We start from the raw sequence: 27188 nt of genomic DNA on the forward strand, positions 1-27188 counted from the left end.
ATTCCAACCAATCAAAACGCTTACTCACATTTATCCAGTCACTGATTGGACTGAAACTGTGTCATATCAAATCAGTGCAGGTTGTTTCCCTCATTGTCAACTGGTAAAATCATTTTAGGACAAGCTTTCCCTCTAGTGGCCAGATAGTGGGCTGTCTGTGGTATTTCTTTTCCCACATTTGGATTCACAGTTAAGATAAGATGATTGAGATAAAAGATTAAATTCAGTTGAGCAATGAAATAGTTGTAGATTTATAGATTTTTTATTTAGCTGAGTCATTTATTCTCTACAGCAACGAGCAGGATGATCAGACCAAACCAAAATAGAGCAACTTCTGTGACTATTTAAGGCTTTTGGAAAAGTGTATTTCATTTGATAACATAATAAAACAAACTAAAATGAGACTGGGACGATGACAAAACATCTGGTGTCCCGTCGGTAATCATGGGACCACAACACTAAGTTGATTTTGCATGGAGACATAATCACAAAGCCTGGATCTCTCTGTCAGCCTCCTCATGTAAACCAATCCTGTTCACACCTGCAGGTGGGGATGATTGAGTTTGCCAAAAGAAGGTTTTTTTTAAAGTCCAGCCTGAGGATGATTTAATGTGACCTCTTTGAAAAGGGTGTGTCCCTTCCTATATTATTTAAACTCTCCTCTTCTAAGATGTACTTCAGTCCTGAAATGGCCCTGGGTTTTCTGGTGTTCTTTCTGTTTCTAGGGTCTAGTTTAGAGCTGGAAACTACACAGGCATTCAATGTGCCCAAAAAATGTGAGGAGGACACCAACGCTTTCCTCTGGGAACTAAAGCAGGAGAGACCACAGGAATATGCTGTCCGCAGTAAGTGATGCTGCTTTTTGTTTTTTATAAATAAATTATGGAATTGGACAATGTGAGGTTTGTGATAGTTCCACTGATATTAAGTTAGACAACTTTGAGACAAAAGATTGAAATTCATCAAAAAGAAAAGATGCCCAAAAAGATATGGATATTTTACAAAAAAAATATATGCCGTACTACAACTTACTCAGATTTAAAAGTGTATGTGCACATACATATACTTAAGTGTATTAGAGTATTGAAAATGATAAGATTATTGTAAAGATTACAATGATGGGGACAGTGGTATAGAAATCTTAATTGTTGCAGTAAGATAGACATCGTATTCATCATTGCTGTTTTTAAATCTAATTTAATTTATAATTTGATTTACGTGTTGACTATATATTATAAAATTGCAATATTTGTTTTAAGTTTTAAAAAGTGTTTTGCCTTTTTCTTTTCAAGACGCTTTTAGATGCTTTTTTATTCATGAAAGTAAATAAAAAAGAATCCCCCCCCCCCCTCATCCTGATCCTCACCAATATCCTTCCCCCTAATTTTGTGTAAATCTTTCCATTAGTTTTTGTGTAATCATGCTGCTTATGAACAAACCAACAGAACAAATGGACACATGTGAAAACATATTGTCCTTGGTGACATTGCCTTTACGTTTGTGTATTTTGTGTTTATTATCAGTGTATGATGCGTTTGGAAAGATGGGCAGCGATGTTGAAGGAGGTAATGTCAACCAGCCGGGCTCGCGGCAGCAGTGTCAATCTGCCCATGGCTCCACCTTCTCTGGACAGTACTGCCAGGTGTTTCTTCAGCAGGTAACAACATCAACCGTCATTTGAAAAGATAAAACCTTGTTCTGGCATCTAGCTACAACGATGGGACATTTCTATTTCAATGACAGTGTTTTTATTTACCTAGGAAACAGTCCACTATTTTGTGGGTATTTGTCTTCCTGACTCCTGCAGGGAAGAGGATGTGGAAATGCTCGTGTTATACGGTCAGTGATTCTAAAACCTAGTTAGTCTCGACTCCCTCAGTCCGACATTTATTTGTTTTAATATTTACTTATTTTAACAGGGAGACTTCAGTTCGGTCAGACGTCCCTCATTCCTCCTTTTCCTTCCATCCTGGTCAATCAGTCCACTCAGGCACTGATGATGACCCACTGTTTGTCCAACTCCGTTTCCCCAGATGCATTAGACGTCACCTGCTTGTCAGTATACTCTCTACTGAATTATTTCCATGAGTATTGAACTGGAGATGTGTTTCTTTACATGTGCAGGATTTCATCTCTTGGATTCTAATATCTAATATACTGGCACCTTTTCTCCTGCAGGTTTGTGTGTTGCATCATGGTCATGATTCCTCTAGCCGCCACCCTGTTCACCGCCATAATAAGGTGGCAAAGGAACAGGGAGGTCAGTCCGTCTCTTGAGTCTTCCCCTATAAACACTAGCCTCAACCTTTATGGGACCCTGAAGAGCAACGGCTCCTCTGGCAGTGAAAGGACTTCAGACGAAAAGGGTAAGTTCACAGAGATTGTCTGAAAATTTAGCAGGCGACAAGATCAGCAGACAATAGATAATGAAATAGATATTGAACTAGGGTTGTCGCGATACCAAAATGAAACAAAATAAGGTCCTGTAATATAAGGCATTATAGTTCATGCAAAACTTTTCTTTGATTTGCTTCGGTTCTTTTCGAAATAAAAAAAGTTATGGAGATTCCATAATTTAAAACATGCATTACTGAAAAATGATCTAAGTATTGATACTTTTGACAACCCTACTGAATACAGTAAAAGTACACATTGTACTAAAATATGTTAATGGTAAATTTTGAAACGAGATATAAAAGTAATTTATGTGCAAGGCAATGTCAATAGTAATTTCCAGGTGCATTAGCCAAAACCTATATATTTATAAAATGCTTATTTGTTTGTATTATAATTGTCTTCGTAGATAGCACCAGCCACACACCACTGTGTTTTCCTCGCAGCTGTGTGAACTGGTGCCTGCAGGTCTTTTCTCTTCAGAATACCAGCCAAGGTGTCCTGAGCACCTCCTCATCCATCCCAGGAGGAGGCTACTCCTGCCTGAACGGCATCCGTGTCCTCAGCCTGTTATGGATCATGTGTGGCCACTCCACCCAGTTTTCCGTCATGTACAACCTGGGTATGAGATACTGGTATTTGGTCATTCAGTTTGGAAGTCTCACCATTACTCACATATCATTGTACCTATATTTTATGATCTCTATTGCAGATAACAAGAAAAACTGGGAGAAAGCGGTAAAAAGCAGCCCTCTGTATGTGATTGCCTTCGCTGGACCCGTTTTTCTGGCTGTTGACAGCTTTTTGCTGCTGGGGTGAGGTGAAGCTTAAAGACAGTCGTGGAATTAACAAGCGCTGAACTCTGAACATTTTCCTACAATTTTCTGGAGGGGCTGTATGTGAGAATACGAAGGTTCGAGGCAGTTCTAGAACTTTTAGCCCTCTTGTCAATTGTCTGGAAAACGTCCAGGTAGGCCCATGTGAGAATACAACAGTGAAATGTATGGAAAATTCTGGAGAGTGGGCGTGTTGATGACGTTTCTAACATGAAAAGGACGCATTACCCCAGACCCCATTTTCTGGATATTATATTCCAGTGTTCATGACTGAAAACAGCTAAAGTGTATCTGTAAAAGATGATTTCATGATTTTATCAGTATTAATGGCAGCTTCTGGGTTTCAGGGGTCTGCTCAGTGCCAGGTCTCTTCTAAACTCCATCAACAGGGCTGATGGTACACTGAGCATCTCTTTGGTGGCCAGCTACCTCCTCAACAGAATTAAAAGGTACAACGTTTTTATCAAACCTGTGTCACAATGTTATGTTTTTCTTATCAGAATTTAGACGCCCTTCATTTAAAACATGACAATTTAATATAATTGTTTCTTCTGTTTCTTTCATTACAGGATTCAGCCACTGCATCTGTTCATTCTGTGTTTAACCACTGGCCTCACCTCTTTAGTCCGGGGGGGGCCCTACTGGTTCCAAATCATGGAGACAATGGCGGACTGTAAGACGTACTGGTGGGGGAACGTACTATTGATTATCAATCTCCTAACATCCTCACAGCCGGTAGTAATTTTAACCTTTAAGTCTCTGGTTGTCAGTTGGAAATGTATTTATATATATAGATATATATTGACCCACTGTATTTCCTCTCGTCTCTCTCCAGTGCATCCCTTGGGCATGGTACTTGTCTCTTGACTTCCAGTGTTATGCCACTACTCCTCTGTTGCTCTATTTTTACAAATTGTATGTCCACTGTGCTTTCATATTATTTCAAAAAATATTTCTAATTTGCTATGTTGTAAAACAGGCAGCACCTTACACATATGTAATCTTACCCCTCCTATCTGGTGTTTATCAGGAACAGAGGTGTGTTTGTGGCTGTGGCAGGAGGCCTGATGCTGATGACCATTGCTTCTGGTGCCATTACGACCGCGCTCCTGCAGCTGCCAGTCTTCCAGCCATCTTCAGTGTAAGATTGTGGTCCAGTGTGAATGCAACTAGGAACCAAATCTATTTAATAATTCCAGAAATCTGTCTGTCTGTCTGTCTGTGGCTCGCATATCTCGAGAACTGTTCATGATCGCAGCTTCACACTTGGTTTGCATTTTGTTTGGGGCCAAAGGAAGTGCAGTGTTGAATTTGGTGGGTTGTGGATATGTGTCATGTTCAGTATCGCTCGTTCAGGCAACTTTATTTTCTTGCCACTTCATTACTATTGAATCCAATGTAAAAGACAGTAAAAGCTAACAAGCCATTCCTTCTGTTTCTTTTGAATTAAAATAAATATTGTATTTGTTTATTTTTGTAGATTTCATTTGAATTATGGCTTACATTACTATGTGAAACCCTACACAAGATATGGACCATTTTTAATTGGGATCTTGACTGGAATATACTTGACGACAAAGAAGGATCAGGTCCTAAAGAAAAAGGTAAGAAAGTTTGATTATATTGAAAGGCACCAGCTTATTCTTAAAACGGGAATGTTAACATCACATGCTCATAATGTCAGACACAAATACAAGTCACTATGCTGCCATCATGTGTGATCTTGCTATCCTTGCTGTTGCTGCAGTGGCAGGCAGCACTTGGTTGGTTCTGCTGTCTTTCAGTTATGGCTGTGGTGGTTGGATTAGCCTACGTCCTACAGGAGGAGCCAACGTCTCTGTCTTTGCCACATGCCCTCTATCAAGGACTCCACAGACCGCTGTGGGCTCTGGCTGTGACCTGGATCATTGTGGCCTGTGAGGAAGGTTACGGAGGTAAACATAACCCGAGTAATGAGTCCAAACATTTTTGCAAAGTGTAGCCTGCTCTTGCTTTACCAGGATTGCGAACGTGAGCTTCAAGCGTACCTTTGTACAGTATACAAGAACAAACTGGGTTCAGTTGTAGCACATGTGTACATTTCTTGAGATATTTTATGTATTAAAGCAATTTTTTTTCTGATCTTCCAGGTTTTATCAAGAGCTTCTTGTCATTGGGTTTCTGGCTTCCACTTTCCAACATTAGTTTTGCATGCTATCTGTCACATCCTATTTTCATCATCATCTACATCGGCCTGCAAGAGACCCCGATCCACTACACAGACCTAAACTTTGTAAGTGGTCTGTTTCATTTAGTTTCATAAACCCTAAGGCTGAGGCAGAGTTGTCTCTCTCTCTCTCTCTCTCTCTCTATATATATATATATAAATACTATTTTAACTTAGTGCACTGTGTCTCCTCTCTTCATCAGATGTACATGTTCCTTGGCCATGTGGTGCTGACGCTGGCGGTGAGCTATGTGCTGACTGTGCTGATTGAGAAGCCCTTCCTCCTTAAATACAGCCGTACATAGATGCATGTCAGAACACAATAGAGAACCTACATCCAGTCGTTATACCTCCATTTCTATACTCTGTTTGTTTGTGCTTTATGAGCTGTGCCAGTTTTCCTTGTGTAAATATGCTTTTACAGTTAATAAATAAAATGTTTGATACAAAAGTCCCAGAAAACACAAAACCTTTACAGTGATATATATTTAAATATTATAAAATACATTTGAGTTTTCAATGAAACATACAACCAACATCACAGATATAACATTTTTATATCATTGCATTATTACATATGCTAATTTGGGCCTTATTGATTATTTACCACATTACTGTATTACCATCTATACCTTTAATACATTTTATGAGATAATTATTAAATTAATTGGCCGGGCCTTTTCTGTCATGTCTCCCCCTCTTTGGAACAACCTCCGAGGGGGCATCTCGTTTAAAGACACTCTTTATACGTGTGCTTTCTCTGAGTTCTGATCCTACCAACTACTTATTTCTCATCAGTAACACTTTTTTCAGTTTTGTGCTCTGTGTGATCTTCAAACTTCTCTTAATTATTTCCTATTGTTTGCCTCAAATTTTTAATTTTTAACTTGTTACCTTGTTTTGCAATGTACTATTTAAATAAAGTGTAATATTATTATTATTATTATTGTTCTCATTATTTCAACTTTCAGTGTAAATACTTGAATTATCAATTATACTACCATGTGCTCAGTTGTATAAGATTATTGCCAAATATGGTTTGGTATTTCTCTTATAAGACTTTGGCATAGTGAAGATGTATCTCATTTTATTCAGTCACGTGCTATGACACTCCTGCCTAAAGTGGTTTTGGAAAAAGCATCTATTAGCTGAACCTGTCACACACCAACACACCCACACAAACAAAACGTGGACGTGACGCACACGTCTTCCATGTGCAGCACCGTTCTCCTCCTGGCTCTCAACTGGGAAGTTTAAGGAGAGAAGGCAGACGCCAGGCCGAGACAGCCAGTGCAACAACATGGTGTAAAAATATATCCAGCTTGGGTAAGGTGATACCTCTCTCTCCATGACTACATGGGTCCAAGGGGCCACAGCCAATCCATAACCCTACAACAACATGCTCAAGAGGGTGTAACATGTCTGAGACTCTCGGAGCATTTTCAAGTCACGATGTGAACGTTTCAGTATTACTCATATTAATATTATTAATGAAAACAAAAAGTTCACTTCAATATTTACAACCTGTTCCCTGCACTACTTAGAGGCCACACACACACACACACACACACACACACACACACACACACACACACACACACACACACACACACACACACACACACACACACACACACACACACACACACACACCATTTAAAAGCTACATCATAACAAAATCAAAACATGTCCTGCCTCGTTCAAGTCTCATCCCAGTGTGACCTGGTCAGTCAGATGACATTATTTGTGTGTGTGTGTGTGTTGGGGGGGAGGTGGTAATTCATAAGGCTCATCACTGATTCCTCACCATAACAATTGTGACTTCACGTTTTATGAAAGCAGTTGCAGCTCTCAGATGAGCAGTAGCTACAAACAGTCTTTTTCTATCTCCACCGTCTCCATTACACTTTATTTAAACTTGGAGCATAGCTGTTTTACTGGAGGCCGAGTCTCTGTTGTTAAACTGCTTTTTACAACGTGCTGATTTTAGTCGTAAAAGTATCTGTTCCATCTCACCTGTCACACAAACAATGATGTAACACTTGGTTATAAAACTGTCCTTGCTGTTATTATGAAACAACGTTTAGGAAGCAGTTTACAGGAAAATAATATGCAACATGGAATATACATTAAGTCAAGTTAGATCCAATCAAAAGAAGTTATTGTCAGTGATGAAGATTTGGAAAGGCCTGGAAAAGATCAGTGACAACCTGCGGGTTCCGACAGGCTACAGATCAAGTAGTCCAGCAGCTGGTTACCTTAGCTTAGTTTATTTTAGCTTAGCTTATGTTGTCTTGGCTTAATTTAGCTCAGTTTTGCTTGTTTTGCTTGTCTTAGCTAAGCTTAGTTTAACGAAGCTTTGCCTTATTTAACGTATCTTATCTCATCTCATCTTATCTTATCTTATCTTATCTTATCTTATCTTATCTTATCTTATCTTATCTTATCTTATCTCATCTTATCTTATCTGCCCTACAAGAAAGCTAATAAGCTGGAAACAGTCACACACTGTCACATCAGGGCGAGCAAATTCACAAATAATAATTTTTCATTCAGTTGCTTTGCCAGTGCAGTTAGACAGGTGTTGCCCAAGAAACGTGACTCTCTGTGTCACGGGTGTATTTTAAATTAGGAAAAATAATTTCTCCAATCAAAGAAAGTATGAGAGAGGGAAACACAGGGCAACATAGTCTATAATATAGAGTGTAGACTTTTAACAGTGGTATTTAAATGAAACATACTAGACAACGTCATAATACAATAGAAAATTCACAAATTTCTGCCCTGTATACAAAATGTACATACGTACAGGGACAAAAACTTGGTTGCATTCTTTGCCCAAATTGTTATTCTTAAATCCACTTCCACTCTTACTATATCTTCAGTAGAGTAATTGCGTAAATCAGGTCATCACCAAAATGTGTAAATATAGATATCCAGTGGTAAATATTCAAGATCGGCACATGCCTGCAATATCAGGTATCTGACTTTGTACTTGCGGGGGACAACAGTTAAAAATAGACTCACACCCCGAGTCCACCGGCTCTGCCTCAACTCCCACTGAAGTCCTAAATCATAGGTCTATAACCTCAACTTCACTGCCATGAGAAGGGTACGTACAACTTGCATGGCTGGAAATCCCCCTTCACAAGCTTGTTGACTGTTTTAATGCCTCGAGTTATGATAATACTTTAATGCTGTGTGACTCCACTGTGACTGAACTTGTTAGAGGTTTTGTATTTGTGCTTCTCTTTGGGGAATAGACACTGCCAGTTACACCGCTGCACGCACATTCTGCCGACATCATACACTTTGCCAAGCATCAGAATTAAATCCTTGATGTCATTTACAAATATAATGGATTTTGATGCATATTAAAAATACTTTTCACCTCCCTGCTTGTTTTGTAACCTCTCTTTGTCAAGAAAGTCTCATATTTAGATTCAGCATGTGGTGTTCCTTGATAAAACTGTGTAAAATGTACTCAGAAGCTCAGTTAGGTCACGTCTTTCAGGCAGAACATTCACATACAGAAGCTTTAAAAGATGCAGCAGGCTCTTGCTGGTGGGGGGGTGGTGTGTGAACGAGGATGGATCTATTTTGAAACAGACATTCAAGATGAAATCGAATTAAACTTTCTTGCTCTTGGCCACACATGTGCTGACAGCTTTATTGTTGTTTCTTTAATGTTCAGTACAGGTGAAGCTCAATTTAGTGCACTAATCAACTGCAGTGATTGATTTCTATTCAAAACTGAGGAATGTGCACATGGACAATCTGCAGGCCACAACCCCAAGTAAATATGGAGGCAGTCAACTGTAGGTGATTGTGATCGATGGAATACAAAAATAACGCCCATGAATTGATTTTTGAATCAGAGATTGGAGACCTAAAATTGTGTGAAATGTGTAAATAGCCAACGTGTGTTTGTCAAATAGACTCACCAAGTGGGACTCTGTGCTCCGTAGTAAACATTTCAGACTGGAGGACTCAGCGAGGTGTCCTTCAGTGCTGCAGGAATGTCACAAATGCAGGTCATGGGTGAAGAAGTACTGGTATTTTTCCAGTGTCTGTGCCACCAGCTCCTGCTCCTGCAATCTTGTGTATCAGGCTGCGTGTTTCGGAGCGTCCTCCCTTCAACACTTCTCATCAGGCATCTGCACGTATGTCCTGCTGCATGTAGGGAAAAACACAGGTTGTATTGTTTAAACATGTTGGTGCTTTGAAGACGCAGCTATAGTCTGACAGTCAAAACAAATCACTAATTGATTTCCTCCAGCAATAAGGAGGTTATGCTTTCATCTGTTAGTTATTAGTGTTATACAAAAACTTTTGATGGATTACCAACATTTTCCTTGATCTCTCAAAGGATTATTCATGGATCTTGATGGAAAATAATCTGATACGCGTAGGAGGCTGATATTTATGAGTGTGTGCAATTTTATGCAGGAAAAATTATGCATTTTTTTCTTATTTAAATGTGTTTTCATAAGGGGACTGTCGAGTCTCAAACAGACCTTTAAAGAACTGAGGATCGGTCAAAATATCCTCACTTTCCAAAAATGTTCTTGCAAAGATATAAGTACAGGAACACACACACACATACACAAGTCATGTCTCAATGACTTCAGAGGACATTACATTTCATGATTTATGTTATGTACAATTAAGACAAAAATTAAGAAACAAATTTAGGTCCCCACATCATGAGTAATAACTGGATCACACACACAAACACACACACACCAGACGTCTTTATCAGCCGGGAGGTTTCCTGTTGATAAGTTTTGTCAAGTGGCCTTTTAAAGCTTCTAAAATGCAGGAGACATCGTTCACAGGGGCATCTGCATCTGCACTTAAGATAATCATGTCACACAAAGTGACAGCTAGAGGGAGATAGTGGGACTGACTTCAAATACTTCCGATTAAGGAGGTAAATATACACACGAGACTCAGTTTAGAGGCTATTGACCGTCTGACTTTACTAGTTTTTATGAGATATTCAAATGTTCTGGTTATGTCTTCACTTTGCAGGCGCTGACAGCAAAAACTCAAGGATACAGCTTCACCCAAAGGAGAGGAAATGTGACCAGGCAAAAACAAAATTCAGCCTAAAGTTGCTGTTTGACAGCTGCTGTCTTGCTGCTGATAACTCCTCGAACAGTTTCCGCTAGAAGTCCTGATGGACGTGTCACTCCTTTACACCGATGACCAAACACGGTCAGTGGTGTCTCTCTCAGACAGCCAGACGAGGGGTTTGGACTCTATTTCTCTTTTACGCAGTCCTGCTTTAAACACTCCGTCTGCATGTGAGACAGGAACAGAGGCTGCGCCTGAGCTCTCAGACCCGGCTGACAAATCTTCTGACGCTTTAACAAAGGTCTCCGCATGCCTCCCTCATGAGAAGAGCACTGACTCAGACTGTTTGAAGCTTTCATCATGCAGCTACAATTTCTCAGATTGTTTGTCACCTCACTCAGAGCTTGTGCAAACGGATGATGACCTCAGGGTTCAGGCTTATTTTGGCTCATCAGAGCCTGTGTTGCCTCTTTTACCTCACCTGCCTCACAACCTTAATTCACCGCCAACTGAAACTTTCTCAGAGTTTTACATTGAACAGGACTCATCCCTCACCTTTCCTCTCATTCAAGACCACACTACACCTGAACCTTTTGCGGCCGGGTCACATGTAGAGGGTTTGATGGAACCGTCTGTCTCTGAGCACCTCACCAGGCTCAGCTTCAGCTCTGAACACAGTCAAGCCAATTTTCATTTGAGTTCATCATCGCCTCACTCTGACAGTTCAGGGAGTGACGCAGCTGTAGTGCCTGTGTCAGACCTTTATATCTTTGAGAGTGAGACACAAGACTTTATCCTGGACCCCAATGTATATCCCCATGAGATTACATGTCCCGATTTCCAGACGTCATCACAAATAGAAGAAAAAAAGACAAGTAATGCGTGTGCTTCAGCAGACGCGCTGAGCTCTACTGAGGAACAAGCTATAGTGGATTATGAGTCAGACGTGGGACATCACGCAGGGCTTAGACCACCTGCTGTGGATGATTGCGAGGCAAGCTTGATTTCAGTAAATGATGTGAGACGATGGACTGCAGGGGTCACTGGTTTAACCCCAGAGACACGACGGAGCAATAGCCCCATCGAGCTGTGGCTGGACGCATGTCAGTATCTGGCAGGTGAGGACAAAGAAGATGTTGTGGACAGGATGAATCATTCTGTGATGCAAGACAGACTCACAGTCACCGGTGACTCTTTTCCCCCTGGAGAGACACAAGAGTCGGGTTACAACCCAGAAGGAAGCGAGGGGATTGGCTGGTCCAGTGAGGACAACAGAGGCTGGGGGCCACCGGTCGAGAGGTGGTCTTCAGTGGACAGCTGGGCAACTGCTCTCTCAGACTGGACTGGGATCATCACAGCTTCACCAGACGACATCACAACTGCCTTCACAGAGATAGGGGCTGAGATACAGGCTTTGACACAGGCGCTAGCAGAGGTTAATACTCATTCAGACACAGAGGAGTCAGCGCAGGCACAATCCCAGCCAACTATGGGCGTCCAGGATCAGCTTCTAGAAGCACAAAACGCCCCAGAGAGCTCCATCCTTTCTGGGCAGGGTTGTGTCTCCGCAGCTGCAGGACCAGAGCTCCCAGACAGAGTGGGCTCCCAGAGCACTGAGTCTTTGTGTGATTTTACTGCAACCACACAAGGAGAAGAGGAGACAGAAGAAATCCAGAGCAGCCACACTGAACCTTTTCTGTCCTTTCACTCATCCACGGTTTCATCCAGCGCCATGCTGGCCATTCCTGGAGGATTCAGCATGACTGCAGCCCCACTGATCCTTGGGTCTACTTCCTCCACTCATTTGGATCTCTCTCAGTGTGGTGGATGTGTCGACCCCTTAGAGACAGAACTTTTCATCAGCAACGAAGATCCAGTCATACTTAATATAACAGAGGAGACAGATTTGGAGGAAGCAGATGCAATTAAAGAGGTAAGAGGACACAGTGTAATGATTCATCATTTGTTTGTTTGACAGGTGAATGTTTGAGCTCTGTTTGTGAAAAGCATGAAAGAAGAGTGGATGTTTTACAACCAAACTTGGGGACACATGTTTTTTGTTTGTTGGTCCCACACGCAGAGACGCTATGCCTGAGACTCACCCTTCACAATAAAGAGAATAACAGCGATCACCTTCACGTCAGTCGCACTGGCCAACAGATTAATCATGTGCTCTGGAAACATAGCCAGAACATTAGACATTCCCACTCCTGCCCTTGTCAGTGTTGTCATACCAACAGCATTGATAGCCAGTCAGGAGATCCGCGCAGTAAAATCTATGTATGTCACCACGCATGACACTCACAAGGGTTCTCGCCTTGCTCTGAATTGAGGCCTCCCACCCGGGCATGATTCCGTTTTATTGGATAAGTCCCTTGGCTCCCATCTCAAAGACGGACAGCTGTGGGAGCTGAAGGAAACGAGTGCCTGTGAGGAAAACTTCAGATGGACAGAAATGGCATCTAATTATAGCTGAGAGAGTTCAATGATAATAGCATGCATCCATGGCGTGTCAGGGGATGGTGGTGGGGTGAGAGGATGCCACAGCTGATGGCTGAAACTTGACCCACCCTTGCTCTCTCTCTCCCTCTTTTTGTACGCACCCCTTGTACACACCCATTCCCACCGCATCTCCTTTAAAACCCCACAACCAGTACACTGACAGGTCCACAGGCCTGGGACGCTGCTTTTGATATTAGGTGCGCAAGATAGAGCTGGAGCTCCTGTTTATAATAGTGGTACTGTAGGGTTCATTCGCTTGTAGGACATATGGACTCTAGGATTGGATATAGAAACATTGTGTTTCATAAACGTCTGCTATGTGACTCTAAAGAAAGGTATGTGACACAGAAAAAAATAAAAAGTAAAGGTATGGTGTTGTAACCTTCTGTAGAATCTATGGAAGTACAGCTGTATTACATATACAGTATAAATACTATCATATTACAATCTCAGTGAAATATGACAGACATGTATTTAAACGTGTGATATTCTTGTCAAGAAAATGTCAATAAAATATACAATCTCTTAAAATCAACTAACATTGTTGATTCATTTTCATTATCAGGCCTCAGGAGATGGACTGTGTAAAGTGACACATGAAAGCAGTATTTCCCAGCTGCATTTGTTGGTCGAGCAGGACGCTGAAAGGAACTGTGGGCCGGCCAAGGTCAATAGAGGAGGAACCGAATCTTCAGCAGACTCTAACCTCCTCACCACAGGATCTCTGACCAACTCACACGTGCCAGGTGTGGACACACAACCTGGCCTGCATGTTCACACACACGTGTCGCCTGACACTTCACCAGAGCTTGACGGAACATGTCAGGTGGAGCCACAGGGGGGGAGTCCAAAGTTTATTATGCCCTCAGCTCCCCTCAGTAGCGGCTCCTCCCACGTATGTTGGAAAGGCAGCAATTTGGACGGAGATCAAATTTGTGCCCAAAGGTTTCTCGATGACAACAGAGACCTGAGTTGTGACCACATACAACCCTGCGTTCTCTGGCAAACCTTACATGGGATTACTGGCAAACTGTCCTCAGAAGGTTATGAGGAGCTGATTCATAAAGAAGAGAATACAATAAACTCTGCTGAGAAGTCTTCACCAGAGGGACAACTGGACTTACACTCCGGCAACAGCTCTGAGTGTTTTTTCACAGAGAGAAAGACAATAATTGAGGAGATCAATGACCTCAGTAGAGAACTCTCAAACTTGGCTGTTGTACCTGCAGATCACTTCGTCATCTCAGAAAAAAGCTGTGTCGCAGTCATCACATTGGACTTAAATGACCCATTTGTTTCCAGGCCTTTAAAGACTGTCGCCACAGCCGTACCATCTGAGGAGCCAGAGCTGATTCAGAAAACAGCCGAGAAGATGCCTCACAAATCTCACAAGCACACCTCGGAGGGTAAAACACGCTCCAAAAAGGACAAATCAGCAGGTCACCATCATGGTGCACATGCGTCCAACAAGCAGGAGAATTTATCTCATCACGTTTCAGCCCCGCAGACCAACAAACAGCCAGAAAATCATCCTCTTACTGGAGAAAATCATACAAGTGAGAAAGCTCCAGCTGGACTTGAGGACAATCAGGTTAAATTGGGGACTGACACTGGTGCAGCAGCCGAGAAGGCTCCGAGCAAACCACATGGCAAAAAGAAAAAGAAACACGGTCAGAGCACTGCACCTCTCAAGAACATAGGGGAGCCACTGGCTGACGAAGAGAACGGAGCCAAACCAAAGAGTGCAAAAGGAAGGATTGATATGTTTGAGGCCAAGCTGGGTAATAAAGTGGAGAAGGCTCCTAAGGACAGTGGTTATTCAGATGGAGCTGAGAAAAAGTCCCAACAACTGGAGGCTAAAGCTTCCCAGGGTGAACGACCTCCGCAACTCTCAGAGAATAAAGACCATCAGCCCAAAAAGTTCACAGGCCCTCTGAAAGATGACGTTATTAAAAGACGACGCCTCTCACAGGATAAGTTTGGGAAGATTGTTAGTGCGTTGGAGTCTAAACTACCAAAGCCAGATGTTTGTATCAAAGCAAAGGCAGAGGAACCCAAGGCAAATGCTGAGGCAGCTCGTAAAAAGGCATACAGTGAAGTGGTCAAACAGAAAATCACTCCCAAGGAAGGTTAGAGATTTATCTATTTTTCTTTCGCATGCAATGACACACTGTCAACACAAGGGCATTATGGCACATTCCTCACCTCATGATATGTCTGCAGAGCCCAAGGTGGTGCAGCCCATCCAGGCAGTGTCAGTGAGCGGGGACCAGCAGAGTCTGTGCCTGTGGTGTCAGTTTACAGCCGTCTTCTCAGACTACACTGTCACCTGGAGCAGAGATGGCGCTGTCCTATCTGAGATCAAGAGAAGGTACTGTGGGTTTCATTCAACACAATTTAAATATGTTGTTTTGCAGAACGAGCTCCATAATGTGTCTGATTAAAATGTCCAAGTAAATCAGGTTTTTAGTTTTGTTGAGATTTTTGTGGATTTATTCGTTCTGTGACACCGCACCCCTCTCTGAAGTGCAGGGGATGAGAGTAGAGTGTCCCTCACCATCTCCAACGCTTCCCACAAAGACTTGGGCAAGTACCAGTGTCGGCTCAGCAGCTTGCATGGATCGGTCACTCTTGATTACCTGCTAACATATGAAGGTAAAATGTGATCGCCAGCTTTAAGAATAAGCATTTAATGTGTGTTCAACTTAATCTGAGGTGACATGAAACCTTTCATTTCTTCACAGTGCTCAGTGAGATCGTCATTCCTACATCTCCAAATACCATCTCAAGTGAGTTGTGATTCCAGAACAAAGAATTTCAAGGATTCTCAACAGTTTTGTCCAAGATTTTGACGTATTGTCTTTTCTCCCAGCTGCTCCTGTAGAGCTGGGGAGCGAAGAGGAGGATGTGTGCTGTTCCAGGCTGATGTTCAAGGAGGATTTCCTATCCAACCAATCCTTTGGAGACAACCATCCCATCAGCATCATCACCGAGAAGGTCCACTTTGGGGAGGGAATGCACCGCCGGGCTTTCCGGACCAAGCTGCGGACGGGTCAGAAGCCTCTTCTGTTGCCGGGACACTCCTGTGTGCTCAAAGTTCACAACGCCATCAGCTACGGGACCAAGAACAACGACGAGCTCGTTGAGAAGAACTTCACCTTGGCTGTGGAGGTAAGAACATCACAGCAAATACATCTTCTGAGCACGTAAATAGTAAAGTCAAACTAAATTACAATACCGCATCACCATATCAGTTTGAAAAGCATGAGACTATGATTTTTTTTTGGCCCAAAGTAAGAAATATTTGAGGATCAAAAATTTGAATTAGTTCCAAAACTAACATTAAAAACGGTACCCTGAAAGCACTGATGCACTGTTATGAAATTCAGCCTTTTCTTCTATATCCACAATTCATCTTTTTTTAATATATTATTCATCAACTTAAAATCTTTCTATTAGAATATATCAAACTATATACTAATAACTTTCTTGTGCAGTGATCTTCTGAGACATAAAGTGTAATGTAATTTGAATGTACATGTAATGTATATTTTTTGCTCTGCAGGAGTGTCAGGTGCAGAACACAGCAAGAGAGTACATCAAGGCGTACACTTCTGCAGCCCAGTCTGTTGAAGCCTTCGGCCAAGTCCCAGAGTGAGTGATGTTTGTAGAACTTTAAACTCTGTGTGCGACGCAACCCTCTCTTTTAGCTCACACCATTTTGTTTCATGCTCCCACCAGGGTCATTCCCATCTACCTGGTCCACCGTCCATCCAACGACATCCCCTACGCAACGCTGGAGGAGGAGCTGATCGGCGACTTCGTCAAGTATTCAGTCAAGGACGGCAAAGAGATCAACCTGATGAGGCGCGACTCAGAGGCCGGACAGAAATGCTGCGCTTTCCAGCACTGGGTCTACCACAACACTGAGGGGAACCTGCTGGTTACGGACATGCAAGGTCAGGAGGATGGAGAAAGTTTTGAAATGCAAAATAAACATGTTCAGAAGATGGTTTTATCTAATTATGATGTTGGATCCTAAATTGATTTTTGTGTTTTCAGGAGTGGGCATGAGGCTCACAGACGTGGGCATAGCCACCTGTAAGAAAGGGTGAGTATGTCATTTGAGAATGAGGGCAGCTCTGAGCAATACAGGAATAGTTGAATGATGCAAACTGATGTGTTTATTTATTTATTTTCAGATACAAGGGCTTTAAAGGAAACTGCTCCACCTCCTTCATCGACCAGTTCAAGGCTTTGCACCAGTGCAACATCTACTGTGAGATCCTGGGCCTCAAGTCCCTGCAGCCTAAAGCCAAAAAGCCTGTGTCTGCTCCCAAACCCAAACCCCAAACCCCCTCTGCGCCCAAGAAGAAAACATTTGGGCCCACAGTGAAGGGGAAGTCGTAACCAGAGGGGAACTCTTTGGACTAAGAGTTTTGGTTATTGTTTGTGTTTGTGAGGTAAAGCTGGTTTTATGGAGACGATTGAAGCAAATGAATCCGAGTACAGGGAGCAATTCTCCCACAACCGGTGGCTGTTGTTTCATAATAGATTATTATCTCATGTTGAACATTTGAGATATATATTTTTTATTTCATTGGAGTGTGAATGAGAGTTTGTGCACTGTAGTTTTAACAAATTTCACAAGTTGTGGGGAAACTGTGACGAATCGAACACTTGAAAGAGATAGAAGATGCAGTTTCTATACAGTGACGAACTGTGATGTCTTAGATTGCTGCATTGATGATGTGTGATGATTTTTTTCTTTAAAGATCGATGCATCTTTTTCTTGTTTTTCTACTTTGGTGATGTTTTCAAACCATTAGTTCATTAAATTAATGAACTTATTAATTAATTGCTTTGGGGAAATATCTTTGAAGTAGGTTGTATGGTAAATACACAGGATAAAAAAAACACAGTATGTTATTTGGAGGTTACTTTGGGTATCAGTGGGTCTTTTTTGTGCTTGGGTTAGGATGAACGTTCTGTTTTTCAGTTTAAAGTGACCTGATTATAACATTGCTTTATTGAGTGATGGCATTAATTCAAAAATAATGTCATATTTGTTCTGCGGAAAAAACATTTTATACAGAAGAAACTCACGTAAAAGAAACATTTGAATGGTTTTCTCTTAAATTGATTTATCAGTTTGTCATTTTACTCTCAGTTCTGTTTGTTGCATTGATTTCTGGCTTCATTTTGAGGATCCACGCTGCTCTGGTTTAGCTCAAACAAGGCGTAAAAAACTAAAACCAATAATCTATAACCAGCCGGCTTTTCAACTAACGTCTCCAACTTCCTTTTTACGATGAGCCTCTTCTGTCCTATAATGTCAGTGTTGCCTATATAAATCCCTGACCCAAACTGCTGACATGGCTCTCAGGGTGTGGCTATGTGACCAGTGTGTGCAGCAAACGATGGATCTTTGTTATTAAAGAAATGTTGCTGGTTGAAAATGCTTTGTGGATTCTTTGTTATTTCACTTTTTCTATAATGGGACCAGTGGTGTGCAGGTTCTGAGGGTGGGCGCAGTGTTGCGACATGACCTGGACAGTGTGTCTGCACTGGGCCGGGGTTAAGGAGTTTATAAAACATTCAAACAAAGTGCTGTTTTATGGCAGACAGGCAGAAATTCACTAAACTCACTATAGCAAAAGACACTGCGTTTATTTACAACATATGCATGCATGAGAATAATTGTGCAATCATGAAAATACAGATTTACAAAAATTCTATCGACCTGTTTACATGTCGTAAAAGCTGGAACCAGGACCAGCGAATGAAACGTCAGGATGCATGAAAACAAATGGGACATCTGCAGTTTTCCATCTTTGTCAGCAAATTAGCACCTAAAACACTAAAACAGAAAGTAGGTCACACTCAGAGGCTCAAGATCATGCATGGCCTATCAACACTACTCTATTTTCACCTCGGTGTAACGTGTCCCACGCTATAGCTGCCATATGACACATGTTTACATGCTTCGCAGCTTCGGAGGCTGTTTTAAATCTGCAACATGTTTGAATAAAGTTTGCACAGGAAACGTCGAAACTCACTGAGGTCCTTTTCACACTGTAGCTATATAGTGTGATAATGGCGTTTGATAGACAGGACACAAACACCATTGTCACACTCCACAGCTCTGGAGGAGAACGTTTGCTTTGGAGACACAGCAGCAGCTTGTGGCTGGGACGACCTGGTGAAACGAGGGGAAAAAGTTTGTTGATGAGAGGAATCAGTACAGAGCAATGGAGCGAAGTAAAAAAGAATCTTGTGTATGATTCAGTGAAAAACACATATAAGCTGTGATCTATGTTTTATTTAGCCATGTGGACGTTTAAACTTGAAGAATACTCAAAAACAAATATGGAAAGTAAATAATCAAGGCTTATCCAAAGTGTCCAAAGTCCAGTCACGTGTGTTTTTGGTGGGGATGACTGCAGCTGTGTGCACATGCATGAGAAAGCATGAAGAAGACATCTGTGTGAACCTTTTCCCAACATGACTAACAATCTTAAATGATTGTAAAATGGTTAATAAACACCATTTGTCATATAAACTTTAATGCTATCTATGTTGATTCACGCTTTTAACTCATCTCATTAAGTTTCGGAGATGAAAATTGAAAAAGAGACTTTCTAGCTTTTAAATTTGTCAGAAGACATAACCCTAAACTTTTCAAATAAAAGTGTGAGTGACAAACACTTCTGGTGGATCCAGACTAGTTGCAGGGCAACAACTAACTTACCTTAGGTTTCTAAAGTGGATCCTCTTTCCATGCTCAGTCATTCGAACCTATCAGTTGGCCTCCTGCTCCTGCTTCTCCCAGCTCTTTTCTTTTCTCTGCTCTCTCCCTCTCGCACCAATACAAGTCACGTCTCTGTGTCCCGGGCCTTTGTGTGCCCAACGGTGTAAAAGTCCAGTAGTCCGCCCGCAGCTGCAGGTTCACGAGGTGATCCGTGATGCATTTGTGTTTGGTGGCGTCCTCGTCCCATGTCTTTATGTAGACAGAGCGGGGTTTGGACAAACAGCCAGTTCCACATTAGTGATAAGCTACGGGGGAAGTATTGATCGACCCTGACCAGAGGTAGAGATAGAGAGGGTGAGGAGGTGAAGGAGGAGGAGAAGGGAGGGGGGCACTGAAAAATTGGTGAGGCAACATCAGGGCCTTAATACCAGAGTTTCACTGAAACAAGAACGGACGGCCCGTGTGCCATCGTTCCTCATTATATGTGGGCCGGTTGACAGTGTGACCCAAAAGTTGTCACAGCATTTTGCAACATCAAGATTTACGGCTTTCAACGTCATTCTCAGACTATGATCTATAAAATCTATTTTATGTAAATGTCAAAACTGAAATAATGTCTTCTCCAGAATAAGGTCAATAGCCTGACTATTGCTGAATGTAAACGTATCACTGTGAGCTGAAGGTGATGGATCCTGGCAGAGGAGTGGATGGAAAATTTAAAGCCACATCATGAACATTGATTCCATAAATTCATAACCCTCACTGTATTTATCTGAAAGCAAAAAATGTGAAAGGAAAACAAAATTCAATCCCTGTTCTTCACTATATTTAAAACACATTGCTCATTTGTGGATGTGTAGAAACTCTATAGAGGCTCTATACGTGGGTCCGTGTTCCTGAGGATAAGTTTCATAATAAAAGCTGTCAACTAAAGGGCAGATTGTGAAATAGCATCCCTTTAACTGGAGGTCGTTTGGTGTCGCACTGCTCAGTTTTCACCTTCTGAAACTCAATAGGACCCATCACACAAGATCCTTTACATTAAACACCGCTGTACATGAACAGTAGAGTGAATTGTAAACACACGTAACACTACACAGTGAAAATACTGCATATATATCCATAGCCAGTATTTCAATTGCATGTTCATGATTGTTGCAAAGAGCTCAGGGTGCTAATGGCTGTGGGGAAAACTGGTTTCGAAACATTTATAGTTACTTCCAGTAACTGTTGGTGTTGATCCAGATCAGGGGGTAGATCCAGGATTTGTTTTTCACTCTCTTTAACATTAATGGAGATTGGGGGTTTCATTGATTTGTCATGGATCTCGATGAGGCATGTAGGGGACTGGTATCTATGAGTGTGTGCAATTAAGTGCAGATCCCAATGAAAATGTGGATCCAGTGAATTTCATACTGAGGTTCATCCTGACTGTTGGGCCTTGGTGGAGGTACTCGCTCCACTGAGTGTCGTTCTACTTGAAGTGAAGTTATTTGCTGCTCCCTAGGGTTGAAAATGTTGAAATAAGAACTACTGGAGTAATAAGCAGTGGAACTTGGGGTCCTGGTCATTGGATTCAGGCTTTAACAATCATTTTGTGGCTTTTTGCATTCAGGGCTTTGCTAGGAAAGTTAAGTTAATATTATTTTTAAATTCTCTGGGAATATTGTTGAGTTTATTTATTTTTTAAATCAAATATATTTCAGTTTTGTCCAGATAAGATGTAGCATTGGGAGAATGTCACATTATTTCATTTTAGAATATGTAACTTGCAGTTATCTTTCTTTAAAGGTACAGTGTGTAGAATTTTGTGATATCTAGTGTTGAAAATGCATGTTGCAGCTGAACACCCCTCACCTCACCCTCTCCTTCCAAAAGAACCTGTGGTATTTAAATATAAAGGGCCTTTTCTGGGGTAAAGAAAACTACAATTCATACAATTGAGATGAGACAAACTAGTGAAAACATCATCAAGATTATTCTTCATTAAATTTCTGCCAATAGTTCCCTTTCACCTAAACCTTTAAGTCCAGCATCCCATCAGGGTCTGGTGAAGGTCAGAGCGCTGACGTATCACAGACGCCTGTGAGAGACCGTGTGAGGCCTCACCTTTACTAGAGCACCCTCGTCTTTTTCTGCAAACCAAAGCGATGGTTTTGAACTTCGCTCTATTGATACTGACGTTAAGATTTTAGTCCACATCATGCAGATGAAACAACAGTTGCACTTTGTGACATATCTTCTTTTTTTTTTTTCCAGGCAGGTGGAATGTTTTAGAAGGTGGATCTAAAGAAGAGTTGGCTGTTGGCTTGTTTGTGGCCAGATGGAGGATAGGAGGTCTTGATAAAATGTCCCCGGGCTGGCAGGGTGGCTTTTATTTGCTCGTCCTTGGAGCTGATAACTCCTAGATTGCCTGTGTGAATGAACTGAGGTCCTTTCACCACAATATGTGCAAATACCACACACAGACCCACAGAGACATGAAACAAGAAAGTGAGAGGAGGGTAAACCTGGTTCATTTTCTGTTTTAAGACTTCTTCTCTAAAAGGTGAACACCAGGTGTACTTGTGACATTGCACTGTGATTGGCTGGATGACAGAATTCCATCTTTAATTTGAATGAAAGAAAACATTCACCCTCAGCAGCAGCAGCAGCGTCTATGTGAGGAAACAGCCTTTTGAAAATATTTGTGACGTCCAGGGAAAGAAATTTGTTGTGACAAGTAAAAATATGTTCTAACATATAGCTATTCAAACAGTTAAAGGGTTATTCTGCCATTTCAGTAACTTCTAAGTGAGAAATCATGACAGCACCATGTGAGGCACAGAGGACAGTTGTGGTAATAAGAGGCAGATTAGGTGAAGTCTTTGTGACAACAAGTGAAACAGGCAAACGTAACCTTAGTGCCACGTAGAGAGTCCACCGCACAGAACAGCCCCTTTATATTATAGTGTTTAATAATGGGGTACCAGGCTATTTTGTTTCTTATCTCTATATCATTATTATAATTATTATTAATAGGCTACTTTCTTTTGACCATTAGTCTTGTGCAGCATTTTGTACTGTGTGTTGAAAATTGCTCTACAATGAAAGTTATTGTTAATAATAATGATAATAAAAACGTATGACATAATAATAATTTATATTATTTTAATAAAGATAATGATGCTGAAAAGACTTTCTCTAAGAAGTCCTGTATGTTATCATGGAGCTACATTAAAATGTTTGTATATACTGATGTTTTTTTCCTAAAATAAGTCAAGTGTAAGTCCACCTAAACACAAAGTTGTACTCAAATATATCAGATAAGTAAATGTAAAAAATCGTTCAATTATGGAAAAAAACAATGGGGCAATAGTGGATTTAATTAATATTTATACATTTTAATGACTTCTAAATATTAATGAGAAAACTTCAATATAGAATAAATAAAATTTGAATTTTGAAAACAAGTAATGTGCTTATAAACTAACTGCTTACCAATCGTCTTCTTTATAGTTGGCATGTTTTCGTGTGTCTTATAATTGTCTTTCTACTTCTCATGAGTGAAACAAAAAGTTCAGTCTCCAGCAACTTTCAGAGAATTTTCATTTTATTTGACTGAAGTTAAATGAACCACAAAGACTTGCAGAAAGTGGTGGAATCTTCAACAAAAGTGATATTTTTTGTGTCATTTATAAAAAAGAAAAAAAAGGAAAACCCACTTAAAAAAAATAGGAGTAATCTTTACAGAGTCAGTTTGAGAGGTGGGATCACAGGCAGGAGGGAGGAAACACAAAGGAGGGAAAGGTAGAGGGAAAAGAAGAAGAGATAAAATAGAGAATACGAAAGGACGTGAAGACTCTTCACTCCCGACAAATTTTCCTACCTTAGCAGCAGCCCAGATTTACAGACTATTTATATTGCACCAGGAACGTGCTCTGAATGGAAAACAAAAAGAATCACATTCAAGTTAATGACGAGACACACGACAGGCGACATGACCTCAGAGTGATCTATAAAGTGCCCTTTAGGTTCAATGGTGTTAGAAAAAGGAGAGAGGAACAAAAACATAAAAAGAAAAGAAACTTGTTTTTTTCTTTGTAAGAAACGTGCTGCTTTATATTCAGTGGCAATCACAGCTTTTCTCTCAGACACCCGCGCTCAAACACACAGCTTCATTTTAGAGTTGTTGATCAGTAATACTTCTGTTAAATGTAATACATATATTTATATATCATGAAAAGAACTTAAAATGTTTTTTTCTTCCAAGAACAATTTACAGCATTTTGAACAGCAACAGGCATGAGAATATAAATATAATCATGACGTCTCAGAGAAACTACGCCCCCTTGTTTTAGTTCTCCCCTCCCGACCGATTACACGTTCAAATTACGATGTAGTCCGAGCAAACACAAGATACAATTTCATGCTGCTTTCATAGCACTACAATTAAAAACCATTGTATTCAACACATTTGCAATCACCGTTACAAGTGATATGGATTTAATCATTCCCCAGACGAGCCAGATTTACACGTTACACACCATGTCATATAGAATTCTCAAAATCGTAAACAACATTGTTCATCGGTACAAATACGGTGAGTGTATTTTCCTGTAAGAATTATAACAATGATTTTAAAAAAAGATGATGACGAGAACTATTAAAATTATCTTTGAGGATTATGTCATCCCCCAACTCAGAAATCCTTACCGGTGCCTTAAAAGAAGAAAAGAAAAGAAAAGAAAAGAAAGTGATTCTACAAAAAGGCTGCGGCGGCAATTTCTGATCCAACAACATAAATGCGGCTCTACGGAGAGGGGGTGTGGTCGATTTCCTGTAATGTGATTGGCTAGCATTCCTAAGGTTAGTCTGGTGTTGGTCTAAGGATTTGACAGAGTAGTGATCATAGTGCCATTGCAGTTTCGTAGAGAAATAGTGCATGTAGGAGCCAGATTAAGGCCATGCTAAGAGCCTCCCGCTGAAGGCTGCTCGAATACTGTGCTATAGTGTACGTAAAGGAGCTATTGAAATGCATTAGTGTTTTCCAGCACTGTAGATTTTCACAGAATGAGGGTAGAGGGGAGGGACACGGCAGATCAGAGGCTGGATCTCGTCATTCGTCGCTCATGCCTTGCGGATGAAAACAGGTTTCAGCATTCGTCAGTGCTCAACGCTCCCGCTCTTCCCCTCCAGCACCTTTACAGAATGAACCCACACTGAAAAGATATAAAGACGTAGGCATAGTGGCTCGACAAGTTGCTGTACAGTCTCAAACCGCTGTGCTGTGGTAGTGGCTCACAGTCGGGCGTTACAGTTCAACATGCTTGCACAGAACTGCTACAGCGGCTGGTTTGGCATCCCTGTGGCTTTTTGTCTTGTTTTAATTTCTTAGAAATGATGGTTGGTTGAGTTCAGTCAGGTTTAGTCGACTCCCTCGAAGCCCTGCGCGTTTTCCACGGCCATGAGGAGTTTCTCTCTCAGGTCCTCAAAGGACTCGTAGGTTGGCAGATCCAAGCGGTTGAAACTGAGATGGAAAACAGTTAATTGATGAATTTGACTTAAGTTAACACGTGTTATTCTATTTCTAAATAAAACTACTCTACAAATGGCTCTCCACATGCACGTTATTTATACAATAGCAGACGTCCTTGTCGAAATTTATATTAAAACTCGTCCATAAAGTTTAAATAAGTGTTTATTTTATAAGTCCAGCTTTCCTGTACAGCTCTTAAGTTATGTCAAAATAACTCCAATAATAATAATATTTCATACATAATAGTCAGCCTCAGCTGTTTTCTATTTCTAGCGATGATAAGCAAAGGCTAGAATGCCAACACATTAAGAAACCAATGATGGAAAGCCACTGGGATGGCTGTTAACTTGTCTAACAGTTGTTTTTCTCTCTCTCTCTTTGTGTGTGTGTGTGTGCGCGTAGTGACATACCATGTGTGAGCTCTTGGCAACTTATCTGGTGTTCCCCACTGCTCAATGGTGAACAGCTGAGGACCATTAGAACCTGGCAGTGAGAAATTATAATTATAACAACAATGTTGACATGATGCAGAAACACTTTTAATAGAGCCAAACGTAACCTCTGAAGAAATGACTGAAACAGAAAGATGTACTTGGTTCCTATTTTTTTGTCATTTAAGTATTTTAAACTTCATGCCTAATTCAGAAGTATGAAAATTAATGTGCAGAGATATTCTGCATTTTAGACGTGTAGATATTCAGAGATTCTTGATACATGCAGTACCATAATTTAAGGTATGGTCTGATCGTTCCCACATTCATTCTGCAGCAACATACGACCATAGTCAGAAAGAACATTAGTATCTTCAGTGAGTCCTGCAACACATGCTGTGGCCTCTGTGCTAATTTTAAAAAAAAGGTCAAACCAAATTTGACTTTATATTTTTTTCTGTTTAAAGTATTTTGTAGGAAAATAATTGATAAATAAAAACTACTTAATGGTTTAATCTTTACTTTTACTTCACAGTCAGTGTCTAAACCTTCTGCACAGTTTTTTACATCTTATAATGATAAAGGTTTTGAGCCAAACATATAATAGTGTTTTATAAAAGGTGTAACAGTTCTTAAAGTTAGTTAAAGTTAGTTATTAGTCATTATACAAGTCATTATTCATCTGCTTGCCATTATCTGTATGTGTACAATGATTGTGATTCAGTACTAGGAACTGCAGCAATGCCGACATCATTTTTGTGTCTGTGTTAGTAGCTGGTACTGTTAAACTACTTGGTACCAGCATGAAATACAGGAAACTTGAACTTCACGTACCATAAAGCTCGGCAAAGCCGTTCATTGGTACTCGAGATGTTCCCGTCACAAACTGGAGGAGCCGGATTCTCTTCTCAGCATCCATCAACAGAACGACCTGATTAACAAGCAAATATAAACATCAGAGTCAGAGTTTCTACACACATTTTTTTTTAATCCACTATAAATCTCCACCGAAAAAAGTTAAAAGTCATACATCACAGAAAGAATTATGAAATCACATAAAGCAAGAAGGGTTTTGCAATGAAACCTTTGTGTGTGCGTGTGTGTGTGTGTATGTGTGTGTGTGTGCACTTTTCCGGTTAACTTAATCAGATGACATGACACTGTTGTCTCTGTGCGTGTGTAAGGGTATTTACATACACAAATTATGTGTGTGTGTGTGTGTGTGTGTGTGTGTGTGTTGAGGCTACTACTTCAGACTCTTTCATCAGAGCAAACATGTCTGTTCATCCAAACAGACTTTGATCTTCAAAAGCGAGGCCAGCAAACCTGCCGCAGGTCGGGGAAATGACTGGAACCAGCTTTTATTGTGAAAGAACCAGCGTCCATGACTGATACTTAGCAACATGTGGCTAATGATTTAGACAGTGCATGTTTGTTTTTATAGCATGTATTCACCAGTGTGTGTGTGTGT

The 27188-nt window shown here is 40.9% G+C and overlaps 4 protein-coding genes and 1 long non-coding RNA gene across 30 annotated transcripts in view; 2 read left to right on the top strand and 3 right to left on the bottom strand.

Moving 5' to 3' along the window:
* oacyl (O-acyltransferase like) lies at positions 1-7060 on the top strand. The gene is made up of 15 exons (XM_069513645.1): positions 1-845; positions 1524-1657; positions 1761-1839; positions 1920-2055; positions 2179-2366; positions 2804-3016; positions 3107-3209; positions 3578-3679; positions 3800-3965; positions 4066-4145; positions 4261-4371; positions 4711-4834; positions 4978-5164; positions 5360-5502; positions 5640-7060. Exons 1-15 carry the CDS (start codon positions 671-673, stop codon positions 5739-5741), a joined length of 2043 nt encoding a protein of 680 aa, XP_069369746.1. The 5' UTR covers positions 1-670; the 3' UTR covers positions 5742-7060.
* Positions 1-13351, bottom strand: part of grp (gastrin-releasing peptide) — a 33988-nt gene extending 20637 nt beyond the window's left edge. For all 6 annotated transcript variants that reach the window (XM_020082434.2, XM_069513650.1, XM_069513648.1 and 3 more), the window contains exons 1-2: positions 12821-13351; positions 9381-9609 (exon numbers count right to left, since the gene is read on the bottom strand). The gene's annotated coding sequence lies outside the window, so the exon portion shown is untranslated. The remainder of the gene's footprint in view (positions 1-9380; positions 9610-12820) is intronic.
* On the top strand, positions 8410-18476 carry alpk2 (alpha-kinase 2). The gene is made up of 11 exons (XM_020082429.2): positions 8410-8548; positions 10471-12448; positions 13583-15146; positions 15241-15388; positions 15545-15672; positions 15762-15806; positions 15890-16188; positions 16583-16671; positions 16759-16976; positions 17080-17128; positions 17220-18476. Exons 2-11 carry the CDS (start codon positions 10619-10621, stop codon positions 17425-17427), a joined length of 4578 nt encoding a protein of 1525 aa, XP_019937988.2. The 5' UTR covers positions 8410-8548; positions 10471-10618; the 3' UTR covers positions 17428-18476.
* Positions 18477-18662: 186 nt separating this feature from the next.
* Positions 18663-20016, bottom strand: LOC138405392 (uncharacterized). The gene is made up of 2 exons (XR_011239125.1): positions 19769-20016; positions 18663-19216 (listed from the first exon to the last, which is right to left on the bottom strand). It is a non-coding gene; the product is annotated as an uncharacterized lncRNA (long non-coding RNA).
* Positions 20017-23342: 3326 nt separating this feature from the next.
* nedd4l (NEDD4 like E3 ubiquitin protein ligase) overlaps positions 23343-27188 on the bottom strand; it is a 41068-nt gene continuing 37222 nt past the window's right edge. For all 21 annotated transcript variants that reach the window (XM_020082129.2, XM_069513396.1, XM_020082131.2 and 18 more), the window contains 3 exons: positions 26552-26648; positions 25697-25769; positions 23343-25277 (listed from right to left, as the gene is read on the bottom strand). In XM_020082129.2, the coding sequence (XP_019937688.2) occupies positions 25175-25277; positions 25697-25769; positions 26552-26648 (273 nt within the window). In that variant the 3' untranslated portion in view covers positions 23343-25174. The remainder of the gene's footprint in view (positions 25278-25696; positions 25770-26551; positions 26649-27188) is intronic.

The sequence above is a fragment of the Paralichthys olivaceus genome, chromosome 18 (assembly GCF_024713975.1).
Source record: "Paralichthys olivaceus isolate ysfri-2021 chromosome 18, ASM2471397v2, whole genome shotgun sequence".
NCBI lineage: Eukaryota > Metazoa > Chordata > Actinopteri > Pleuronectiformes > Paralichthyidae > Paralichthys > Paralichthys olivaceus.

What these genes read in the sequence shown, in the direction of transcription:
- oacyl (XM_069513645.1), top strand. Translation starts at nt 671, where the DNA reads ATGTACTTCAGTCCTGAAATGGCCCTGGGTTTTCTGGTGTTCTTTCTG. An exon ending in GCCAGGTGTTTCTTCAGCAG is followed by an intron (nt 1,658 to 1,760) that starts GTAACAACATCA and finishes TTATTTACCTAG; the next exon opens with GAAACAGTCCACTATTTTGT. An exon ending in TTGCTCTATTTTTACAAATT is followed by an intron (nt 4,146 to 4,260) that starts GTATGTCCACTG and finishes GGTGTTTATCAG; the next exon opens with GAACAGAGGTGTGTTTGTGG.
- alpk2 (XM_020082429.2), top strand. Translation starts at nt 10,619, where the DNA reads ATGGACGTGTCACTCCTTTACACCGATGACCAAACACGGTCAGTGGTG. An exon ending in ATCTCCAAATACCATCTCAA is followed by an intron (nt 15,807 to 15,889) that starts GTGAGTTGTGAT and finishes CTTTTCTCCCAG; the next exon opens with CTGCTCCTGTAGAGCTGGGG. An exon ending in GCCTTCGGCCAAGTCCCAGA is followed by an intron (nt 16,672 to 16,758) that starts GTGAGTGATGTT and finishes TGCTCCCACCAG; the next exon opens with GGTCATTCCCATCTACCTGG.